General features: G+C 32.0%; 1 protein-coding gene across 1 annotated transcript in view; it reads left to right on the plus strand.

Annotated features, from left to right (window-relative positions):
- The window catches only part of LOC124359326 (neuroligin-4, Y-linked), an 80582-nt gene that overhangs the window by 51204 nt on the left and 16064 nt on the right, over positions 1-13314 (plus strand). The window contains exon 4 of the mRNA XM_046811985.1: positions 12717-12914. Within this exon, the coding sequence (XP_046667941.1) occupies positions 12717-12914 (198 nt within the window). The remainder of the gene's footprint in view (positions 1-12716; positions 12915-13314) is intronic.

Here is a 13314-nt window from a genome sequence, read left to right on the forward strand (position 1 = left end):
TATTGTTACCATAATTTTACAACAATTCATTTAGAGAACGTTTTCACTTTAACCATACTTAACAACGGTTTAAAAGATTATCAAAAACTTTTTCACTTTTTAATACTTTTTTACAAATAGTATTAGCACTAATAAACAAACAGGATTTTTTCCGACATTTGCGATCGTTTAGTGATACAAAAATCAGTATCACTTAAAACAAAGAATAATGTACTCTTTCTATACATGAGTCAAAACCGTATATGAATACATTATTCGGCGCCGGTTATACACCAATTCCGCGTACAAATCAGCCCCTATCAGGTTGTGAACACAACTTTCAACGTTCAAAGGGTTAGTTCAAAAAGAAATATTTCTTAAAAAGTATAAATATAGTAATTATTTCATAAGACTCCCACATTCCATCACAATGACTACTTAATAGTTCCATCCGGTCTCAAGTCTGGGTAAGGGGTGTGTAATTGTTCTGTGGCAGGTGAGGTGAAGAGGAGGTTGAGTGTGGTGGTGAGGGGGAGAAGGAATAGATTCAGCGACACTAGCGCTGTCATTAGGCTGCAATTTGAGCCTCCTTATCCTCTTGTTGCTAATGCACCCTTACATCAAGGGGACTCGACCCGTTCACGAGGACCGGCACTAGTTACCCCATAGCAAAAGTATCTTTAACCACCACTGCTCCCAATCTTTGCCTCTTCATATGATAATATTTTATCGAAGTTAATTACGTTATAACACCACTGAAAGAGATAATGGATGATACTTTCACTATCATCATTATTTAAGATCATAAAATTTTAACTACAGACTTTGACGCATATCATACGTTAAAGGCAATTTACTTTGTTTCACAGCATTGTTAATTCTTACTTAAAATGCACTGACAACACATTAAGAGAATTAGAGCTGACCGGCGAGCTTCCCTCCACCTCCACTCTTGGCTATTCCCTAGCAAGACAAGTGGGGCGCCGTGGCGGCAGGACTACGTATTGATCCTCCTTCGCATGCCTTGTACTTCGACTGTGCGGCGCGGTTTGGTGGTCCACATTCCTAAATGGGACAACCACAGTTCAGTTCAAGTAAATTGTTTTCGTAATTTAAAGAGGCTTGATTTTATATTTGAGACTGAAACAGTCAGACCGTGCTTCAAAACGCACTAAAATATAATTTCACGTGAAATGTACGTAACACCATTTAAGCTAACTTTATCTTTAGTAAAATACTAAATCAATAACTCACTATACACGAGTTTCTTTTAAGAACCATGCCACACATTAATGATTGTCAGTCACATCCGTTTATCGTTATTTATGAGATATGACTATTTCTTCAACTGAATGCCGGAAAGTCGTATGTATAATGAATTGTGCAAAAAAACTATTCACATACTACTTTGGTACCAACATTTTATCTATACACAACGGATGTTATCTACTATGAGAATGATTTGGCGTATAACTACTATATCGTTACCTCTTGCTTTAAATCAAAATGGTCGCGTTTATTTCAGCCTCCTGAAAAAAACCAAACATGTTACACAAGACTAGTGTTTCAACCATGCAGAAATTAATAGCATTATGGAATAATCGATCATGGTTATTTTGATGAAAGTATGTTAAGAAGTAAAATAATTATTAAACCAATACGATAATAATTTATAAAGTATTTAAATGACCTTAATTGTTGTTTTATCCAATTTTATAGTCATATCTCATAAATAACGGTAAACGGATGTGACTGACAATCATTAATGTGTGGCATGGTTCTTAAAAGAAACTCGTGTATAGTGAGTTATTGATTTAGTATTTTACTAAAGTAAAAGTTAGCTTAATTCCAACCTTTACTTGATTTCAAATTTTGTAATAATTTATTTCTTAGTTAAGTTTATGTAGCAGTACCCAATGGAATTGGAAATAGATGTTTAATCCTGATTTACACATATTACAAAATAAACGTTTTAATACTATAAATGAGATAAGGAAAGAAACATGTCTATTAACGGCTCGACCTTGTGTTTATATAATAACTTTACACTATTCTTTGGTAATGTAAGGTTTTCTACGTTAATGCTGCTAAAATAGAAGGAATTAGTTAAGTTAACAAAGGGTATTCAGTCCATCCCTTTATTTGTGACTGCGACGAAAATAAGCTAATTTAAATATGCTGGCATACATAAATTATAAAATAAATAACTATAAGTAATTTTTCGACATTTAAAACGAATATTACTATTAGAGTTGAAAAGATGTCGCGTATTAATTAACTATTTAATTGAGATTAAACAATTATTAATATGCGCTCCAGAGCTAGTCATCTATATACATATGCCCATAGGTAGCCGATTGACTTTCAACATAATTTTTAATACGAAATGTTAAAACTATGTATTACATTGCATAAAATTTATATATTAAAATCAATTAACGTTTACATATAACAAATGCAACCACTTACAACCATCCGAGAAACTTCAGGTGTTTTTAGTTGCATCAATATTAAAGGGAAAAGGGCCAAATAGGAGCAGATAAGGATAAAAAAGGACTTACTGTACGTTCAGAAAAAATGACGAAAAGAAATAGAATGACTTTGTTTATTTAATTATATATATATATATATATATATATATATATATATATATATATATATACATATATAATACGATAAAAAAACAGGTTGAATGTTTATAAACTGAAAATTGGACTTCTATACCAAAGATTTTTGCACAGAGTTAAAGCACAACACTAATTTTACATTATCGTGTCATAATTCTTTTGGATGATTTGAGAAAATTTCGTTCTTCGAAAAGTTCCTAGTTGTAAGTTTGTTGTCAAAAAGAAAATGAAGTATCAGATCTGAAAAAAAGAGTAACCTTTTTACTTAAGGATGGACAGGAAAGTTTACTGATATTGCGTAGCTGACACAACGACGATTGTTAATTTGTTCCACTAAGAAAAGTTGACACAGATGCAAAATGATCTCTAACGGGGATTTCCTAAAAAAAAATGAGACCTAATTCTTATTAAAAAGTATGAAGTTGAATACCAGTTTACTTTTAAACATAATTGATGTCACAGTATACTTTACCTCTATTCCTCTATATAAAAGCACTCAATACAACAGATTCACTCAGTATCTGAGAGACATCATCAGACTGCTAACCTCGTGCCGTAGTCCGGTTACCACCGCAAAGCCACAGGATCCGTCTATACATCATCATTACACAGAATGTCACCCCGTGTGTATACAATAACAAGATTACGGCGGCGTCTCATCACTGGCAGACAGATGACCTCGTGCCCCGGTCCGGTTACCACCGCAAAGCCACAGGATCCATCTATACATCATTATTACACAGAACGTCACCCCGTGTGTATACAATAACAGGATTACGGCGGCGTCTCATCACCGGTACAGACAGCTGACCTCGTGCCCCGGTCCGGTTACCACCGCAAAGCCACAGGATCCGTCTATACATCATTATTACACAGAACGTCACCACGTGTGTATACAATAACAGGATTACGGCGGCGTCTCATCACCAGTACAGACAGCTGACCTCGTGCCCCGGTCCGGTTACCACCGCAAAGCCACAGGATCCGTCTATACATCATTATTACACAGAACGTCACCCCGTGTGTATACAATAACAGGATTACGGCGGCGTCTCATCACCAGTACAGACAGCTGACCTCGTGCCCCGGTCCGGTTACCACCGCAAAGCCACAGGATCCGTCTATACATCATTATTACACAGAACGTCACCCCGTGTGTATACAATAACAGGATTACGGCGGCGTCTCATCACCAGTACAGACAGCTGACCTCGTGCCCCGGTCCGGTTACCACCGCAAAGCCACAGGATCCGTCTATACATCATTATTACACAGAACGTCACCCCGTGTGTATACAATAACAGGATTACGGCGGCGTCTCATCACCGGTACAGACAGCTGACCTCGTGCCCCAGTCCGGTTACCGCAAAGCAACAGGATCCGTCTATACATCATCATTACTGTTAATATGTTCAACAAGGATTATATGGGACATTTGATGTCGATGGCTAACATTACAATGTACTCGCCGGGTTAACAAAGTAGAATAGTAGCTTTGTTTATTGCATCAGTACCATTGCTTTAAATATATCTATTGGTTATTAATAAACCTTCGTCAATTGGTGAACGAACTATAAAGTCTTTTTAACAATAGTTTTACAGTATAAATGAAGTAGCATTTATTTTAAATTTTATGTAATATATTACTTTGACTTTGTTAAAATGTGAGATTCTTTTCAAACTGAAAACAGTGATGTAAGGAGTGCCGTTCTCTTGGTAGTATTACGCATCAGTTGAAGTTTATTTATCCACTTTCAACTTGTGCACCCTTACTTCAGGAGTGGTTTCTGAGTGAACCTCTCAACAACACTCAGGTCACAACAGAATATCCGAGAACCATATTAAAGGATACTCTACAGCCCTACAATATGATTCTTGAAATAAAGACGTTCCTGCTGACCGACTTTTTCTAAATTGTCATGCCTTGAAGTTTCTCCACAGTTCCAAACTTTCTTTTGAGGAATGTTCTTTGGGTAATGTTCTCAGGAGAAGTTTTTCATTTAATTTTACATTTAGCATATGAGTTAACCTTTATAAGAATAATAGCAAACTAGAACTATATTACTTGCACTATTATGCTAGTAACACTTTAAGTTTACATGATAAACTCAGCTATTGCTCATAAAAGGAACTTCCTTAATTTAATTTCGTATTTATTTTATTATAATTTATATTTTGAATTGAATTTATTAAGTCGTATAATAATACATGTCTTTTACCAATGACAAATCAATGACTTATTTAACCTCACAGCAAGGAGAAGAAATTATAGATTCAACTGCGCTTACACTTCAAATATAACTGTTTACCTCCTTATAACTTCTTTTTGGATACCACACCATAAAATAAACGGTTATATATTGCCTAACAAACAATTTAAATCTAAAATACAAATAATTTAGTAAGATAAAAAGAATATTAATTTTGTATCACTGCAGTTGGCCTTTGGTCCCTTTTATTATCCTTAATGAAGTAAATCTCGTATTGTATATGGTACACGTAGGAGCGTTTATTGTAACTTTGTATGAAGCACAAAAGTTTTAATTGAAAGTAAGAATAATTTGTTACACCGTGCACAAGTTTAGGTATTGTCTGATCAGATAATACATTGAGTGATAAAGAACGTTATGAGAAAAGTTTGTCTTTGAGTCTCATCTTAGAACAACTTAAGACTATATGTACAGATTTCTAGCAAACTGTACAGAATACTTAGCACAAAGGAACCTTAGCGTTTCTAAAGAACAGCTTTACCTTTGTTCTCTTTGAAGACCACACAAACTTTAAATTTTAAAAATCCTTAAACATAGGCCTACCTAAAACTATTTTATTTTTCATAGTTTTAATCTAAGGCTAAGGGGTTAAAACGCAAATATAGTTACCCGATCACTGTATACTATTATTGGCTAAGTGGTAGCGAAGAGGGGAAAACTTACTTCTGTTTGTCTGCCTCTCTGCGATATATATATATATATATATATATATATATATATATATATATATATATATATATATATATATATATAGAAAGCATTGACTCTACTTTGCACAAAGCTTTATTTATGTATAGCTAGGATTTAATTTGATTATGGATCGTGTTGTTTCATTTGTTGATGCCCAACGCAAGAAATTTTGAGAATGCGTTGAACTATAAACTGTATATGGAATTTTGAATGTTTAGCTACAACTCAGTCTAATGCAAAAATATTATTTTGCATGTCTTTCTATATGTCTCACGATTTGCGTTCCAAATTATAAATACTGATAACTAACTGAAATATGGGCTTAAATGTAGCATGTACTTAATTTCTGCTTACAAATGTTTTTTTATGATGATGTATTATATAGCCTATAACTCAAAGAGATATCTCATAAGCGGATAGTATTGTGGGCGTTAAATTGCACTGGTTTCTTGATCAAGAATTCGACAGAGAGTTTAACCATTTGTCTATCTGTCAATCTGTAACTCTTAATAGAAGGTAATAGAGGTTTGAATCTTGTTACGCAGTTTTTGTGTGTACATAGTTTATAGTGGATATTCCGGTATGGCATTTCGATCAGCGTTTTGATAATCTAGCTATTCGCAGAATATCTCGACATAAACTTCATCTGTTGCACTTAAATTTTGCATGTCTGAATGTCCAAAATATTAGATGGTGCTTGACTCTCCACAGGTTCTGGCTGAGTTCATAGAAGGCTGACACTCAAGTAGGCTGGCAGAAGGTCGATTCTGTTCGGGGGCTATAAATGATTCTTGTATTTTTGATTGTGTGACCACAGGATATATTTACGGTAAAACTAACTATGGCCTTGGCATTTTGTATGCAACTTTACGCAAAGATGTGGTCTAATGTACTCCTACTTTCTTAAAGATGAAATTTACGTAATTAATTTTGTAAAATTCAGAATCTCATTGAAGTTGATTACTTTACTACAGTTTAGTTATTACAGTGGTTCCTTTGCAAAACATTATAATTTCATACATTTCGTCTCTGTACAATGTTGTGTACCTGTATGTCTATCTTAAGGACATCTCGTAATGAAATAAATTATAGAAGCTTGTTACGTGTTATGTTGTTTGTTATTAGCTTTTTAAAGTAATTTCAGGATGACTTATTTTATAATACAATCAAGAGTCATATAGATCCAGATTTATTTCACTTCTTTAAAGAAAAAATGAAAATATTAGTTTTTCATGAATCGCGAAAAACATTCAATATAAGGATTACATATATAATGTGATGAAAAATGACATTCTTTTAAGGCGTGAACTTTAATTCATGCTAACTTAAATAAGTTATATGACTCACCATTGGTTTTATTCAAGTCTAATATTGAATCATTAGAAAGGAAGTCACGACCCTTTGCTAACATTATGAGATTTAACAACATAAGAACATTTCAAAAATATATCCGTACTCTCTTCTTCGGATATTAAACCTAAGCACATAGTGATAAAATATCAAAGTGAAGATTATTATAGAACGTACGTGAAAATCATAAACATATACTTCAATTCCAACATCTAGGAAGGGGATTACAAATAACAAATCATGAAACAACAAAGATACGCTGTTAGGAGACATTTTGCATTGATTAGAATACGTAAGTTCTTCTCGTTCGATCCCATCGTGTCACATATACTAGGTGGAACAGCGGCCTAGGCTTTGGTTGGCAAATTTGGTTCTAGGATCTATAGTAGAGTGTTCATATCATTAATAATAATTCTACCGTTAATTCTCAAAATTAATGGTAAAATATTTTAATCCTGATGCTATCAATCAGAAAACTAACTCGTCATTTGTTTCCAACTGACTTCGTGTGTTTTTTTATTACGTAACGGGCTATAAAATAAAATAATCTGAAATATTCAATGAAAAGTAAGTTTATAAATGTGGCAAAGCTAGTGCCTTAACGTGGCAGATCGATTGAATGCTGCCTTGGCAGGCTTCACATGTCGGCATTCCGCTCTGCAGTTCTTCGAGCCTTCCATCCTACGAATCCTTGCTTTGCATTTGGAAACAAACCTTTATTTCCTGGGAACTAGGCGAGACCTTTGTCTACTTAAAGATGATTAGTGACTCAAATATCTTTCCTCTCCTTTTCAGTCTTTTAATTTTTTCATATTTTAGGTTATTCTTCGATGAGATAAAATAGTTTATTAATTAGTTTGCTTAAATTAAACTAATTTAATTATTATATAGCATCCTGTAGTTAAAGTTTGTTAACTTTGTTAAGTTAAACGTTTTTAATTTACGAAATTTAAACCTCATTAATAATACGCTAATTTTTCCAACTACTGCCATAGACAACGAAAAGACAGTCCTGTTGGTTTTATTACAAGAAACAGGAATCTAGTTAATAAGAAGATTATACAATTTTTCAAAATCTGTGATTGATTAGTATTAGGCTCGAAACTGAAAATATTATTGGTTTCAATCGTCAAATATGACTGTTATATTTATTTAACGTAATAACATAACATTTTCAAATTATAGTATGCTGTTGTAGTTTATTATGACCAATTAAAATGGTAGTGATGATATCTCAAATTATGACGCCTTGTTGCCTAGATCAATAAAATATACTCCTCTTAGTCGTAAAGCGTTAATTTTGGCCATTGTAATAGTCTTTCAATGTAAAGTATTTCTGGTACCATAGTTCAGCTTGCTTTTTTACCGCAATCAAGAATATATATATGAAGTTGTGGGAACTGTACGGTTAAAAAAAACTGTTTATTACGGCCATTTGGGCAAAAAGTGAGATTTAAAGACCAGTGGGGTGTACCCTGGAGGCGTTTTAGACGTAGGAATAGACTCATATGTATGGACACTAAGACTGTACAAGTCAAATTTAAATGCAGTCGGTCCAGTAGAGATTACGTGAATATCTAACACCTACGCACAATGTTTTATTATTATACGAACTACATTTCTTATTGGAAAGACTGAAATTTTTTATTCGAAGCATAATTTCAGTTTGTATAACGTAACAGTGAAAGTTTTGTGATGAAGAGTAGCTACAAAAGCAGAACCATGATGAATGGTTGAAAAACCATTGTTCAAGTTTTACAACACTCGGCTTGTTGACAAACACAATTCATGTGTTGAAAGTTGGCGCTATGTTTGTTTAGCTCTTGACAGTTACTGAACAAATTATCGCGCACAACTATTGTTCTTTAAGTTAGAATGTTTAACTTTGCCCATTACGTCTTGCCGTGTGGAATTACTTGTAGCATACTGTAATTAATCACTCAGTAACCTATCTTCTATAAAGACATCATATTTGCACAAGCTATAAATAGATGTCCAGATTGCATTGCTATTAATGATATATATTTTTTACATAAATAAAATTGAATGTTTAAAAGATTTTAAAATGGATCGCGTCATATAGTCATTAATATTTTGCGGAAAAAATTCTCTTTGGTTAACTTCAACTGATTATTAAGGTATATGATGTTAACTTAACATCATATTGGTAGCATTTATAATGTTAAAATCCCTTAATAAAATATTAACAAATAATTATGAAAAGTAATGTTGTCAATCCGTAGAATATAAGTTTGTACTTTGATGACAGTATGCATAGGATCTGTGTTATAAAATAAGGAAATATTTTATTGACGGAAACTAGATAATGTTGAATCTTTTCAATCAATGATTGAAAAATGTTACATAATTTCGGATAAGCGTTTTATGTTTATTGAAATTTAAGTTAATGCAATTTAGCTCTAAGTAACTTAACCTATTATATTACTATCTATTCTAAAGTTAAGTTTGGCTGACTTATCTAAACTAAACTAACATATTCTTATAGGATCTAAATCTTATGTAGTGCTTTCTAAATTAAAGTCTGTCTTAAAATATACAATTTAATAACTTTTTACATCAATTTAGACGTTTATGAACTTTCAAAGGACAAGCACAATATAATTACATTATAGATTAATTTTATACTTTCATTTCCTTGTATGATATTTTTTGCGACAAAATTAAATGCTTAGTTCATCATTACATTGAGATACGCTTGAAATACATTATATGAAATAAAAAATTAATATCAAGCAGACTAAAGACTTGTATATTAATACAAGCTCAAATTAATATTTAATAGCCATATTGTAGGTTTATTGAATTAAAAAAGTCAGTGAGAAATTAAACCTTCTAATTAACCTATAATACAATAAGTTTAATTAATTACAACAGAGAAATGGTAACAGGATATTTAATATCGGATATTTCTCCTGTTTTTTTATTAAAATAATGCACTTTTTTGAAACCACACTGAGAAAGAGGGTATAATTTAATTTATGCCTCTGTCTAAATGGGAATTTTTGAGATTACACGTGGCGGTAAGAAAGAATAATTGAATAGTTGGGAACAGATTATTCAGATATATACAGATTATTTTAAAGGCCTACAGATCATAACACAGGTTATTCATGAGAATTGTAACATTGCACTACTCGACAGAAGAAACGGTTTGATTTCAGTTTGATATTAAGGTCACATGAGGAATACTGATTAAGATCGTAATAAGAAAGCTGACACTTACTTTATTTTCCAGGCACATGTTAATAATAAATGTGCTAATAAGATGGTTTTAGTGGAACTTGATCCTGGTAGAGAAGAAGAATAATACGAGAAGAAACTCATTTGTTTAGCTAACCAAAATCTTAATTTAGTAGCTTCCTACGTTTTTACTTTCGCGAATGTTCTTCATGCAAATATTATTTAGTCTGCAAGATGATCATGATAAGAGGAATCAAATTATTTGTCTTTTGCCCAGTATTATTTCTAGAAACTATATTACGTTAATTTTAACCATAATCTAAATTAATTAACTCAAAATATTGCTTAAAAAAATTAGTTAACGCAAATTTTAAAATTTATTTAGACGACTAAAAATACCGCTTGAATATATATTGTGTCACTAGGCAATAATCTGTTTACTACATCGGTTCAATTAAGCTAATACACTCAACAACCGTTATAAAATGATTTTACAGCCAACACTGAATCACGATCTGTAGATCCTTAATATTCTAAAGATGATTTTCCAAAGATAATTTCTTGGTTTTTCTACCATTATAGCACTTTGTCGTTACAGAAAATGAATCAAGTTTTATCTAGTGCCTTACCTCAGAAGGCGGAGCAATAACGTACTTTGTTACTATTAGTACTTACAGTTAGACAAATATGTATGCTGTCTTCAATGCATCCTTAGAGGGTTATATTCGAGGATGAATGCGGTAGTACTACTACGACACCAAGTAACTGAGGGTATAAAGGTATTTTCAGACACAAGCAATTATACCGTTCACCGGATTTAATAAAATAATTCATTCGAACATTTGCAAGCACGAAATGTAACGGTATACGTAATTTTTAATTAGAAGTAAATATAAAGGATTCGAATAATAATTAGTTGGACAAAACGTCAAAATAAAAGTTACTAAATTTCTTTTACCCATATAGGCAACATTTAAAAAATATGATTAAGAGAAAATGTGAATTTTATATAAAAAATTAAAATTACAATTTTATAATTAAAATTAAATTGGTCCCATGGATAGCGGTTGATAATACTTATAAGGAAATATCTCTGAATTCTGTAGTATCTGTAATATATCATATTGCTATATGAAATATAATTTTTTATGTTATTTAACGTAGTATTAGGCCTCTAAGTTTTTTAAAATGTCCATATGTTAGTTTTACGTTGTAGTGATAATACAAAGAAACCGTAGTCACCCGAGAAACTGAACATTTCTTTAAAATTCCTTTCATATTTTTTAATATGATAATGCATTTTAAAATATGGTGATGTTTAAAGGAATAAACTAAGTAAACAATAATTCTACATTTTTCCTTTGGTACTGATAACTATACCTTTGCCTTAAGTGTTATTTCTTCTCTAATACTATTACGATCTTAAAATTACTGTTATGTTAATAGCATAGAGTACTAATATGAGAAAGTTACTATCTCATGTTTTAATCGGGTGTAAACTGACTGACAGATAAATCCAAATATAAATATTCAAGGCTAACATAGAAGTAAATTTTGCGTCTTATATCAGCGTGTGTCTTATCAAGACCTTACCTTACATTATATTTAAAAAAGTGACTAGGGCTAAGTTTTAAATATGTTCCATGATTGAAATCAATATGCCTGTTTCAGAATGCTTAAAAACAATGATGCCACAGTTTTCATGATATTTCGTCGGAGTTTTAATATTATAGCTATTGAATTTCGAGAAACGAGCTCAGACAGGTGTGAGAGGTTCCCTACTGGCGTCGTTTTTGTGGTTTCTCTTCACTTCGTAATTGAAACTGCATATCACGAGATTCTCTGTTTTTCCACTAGCTACATGAAATGAATATTAAGGATTTCAGTGTTAAGTCAAATTTTCATTCACTTACTGCGAAATATGATAGTTTATGATGTAAATGTATATGATAGTTTAGCTTGTTCTTTTCTTTTTTAATTCAAGCGGTACTGTAAAAATTGCCCAAAGGTTTCTTTTTTGTTAGAACTACTATTTTAAATATAAAGAACTAAACTGGAATATTCATAAAACTATACAGTCTTATTAATTTCTCAATCAATCTGTTAAAGTTCACTAATATGATCAAAACAATTATTGAGTTAAAGGAAATAGTTTGATGTGCTTAAGTTTTAGTGAAGGGTTTTACAACACGAAATAGAGTGAAAGCTTAATACCGTGTTTAATATTAGTCATGAAAGTTTTATAATATCGCGTAATGTTTTTTGATACTACATAAAGTCAATTTTATGACCAACTGAGTTTTGAACTTTTCTTCTCTAGGTTAGTAAAACTCATTTTGATTATAAACAATAACCATTAGTCAATTGGGAAAACACATCATTAGTTGAACTTGGTTTACTATAAAATTACCTATCTGTAGACATTGTGGTACTTTATTTATTCTCAAAAAGTTCTCAGAATATAGCAAAGACTATTAAAAAAAACTATTTATCGATTATACGATTTAATTTATTTTATTCCAAGTAAAGATTGTAATATACTGTTACTTGAATGACTGGCGTTACATTAAAAGGCCAACACTGATGTTTTACGTGTTAGGTTTTCTGAACGCCAATACGGATCTTCATCTGCGGTCTCCAGCCAACTATGGGCTGATGGACCAGATCGCTGCTCTCCACTGGATACAGGAGAACGTGGCATTCTTCGGTGGAGACTCCACCAACGTGACTCTCGTGGGCCACGGCACCGGTGCTGCCTGCGTACATTTCCTCATGACGTCGAGCGCCGTGCCGGATGGTAATGACAATAAAGCAAATATTAGTAGTTTATGTTTTAGGCAGTACAAATTTCGTATACTAATAGAAATATAAAGATAATTCAATCTTCACTAAACTTTTAAATGAATCTTCGGATAGTAAAAACATTATTTAATTATCATTTTACAGTGATTTACACATTAATCTAAGAAAATTGTATGTATGCAGTGAAAAAAATACACCATGCAAAGTAGTATGTTGCTACTGACTTGTTAATTTCTCTAAATAAAATATTTTAAAATTTATAAATAGCCTATTTGTGTTTCATTTAACTTCATATTTTAGCCAGGGGATTCAACGTCAACTATGTGGAATTAATTTCAGCAATCTTACTACAGGTTGAAAGTGACCATTTTAGACCCAACAAATATATATATTTA

This window comes from Homalodisca vitripennis, chromosome 4 (assembly GCF_021130785.1).
Source record: "Homalodisca vitripennis isolate AUS2020 chromosome 4, UT_GWSS_2.1, whole genome shotgun sequence".
NCBI lineage: Eukaryota > Metazoa > Arthropoda > Insecta > Hemiptera > Cicadellidae > Homalodisca > Homalodisca vitripennis.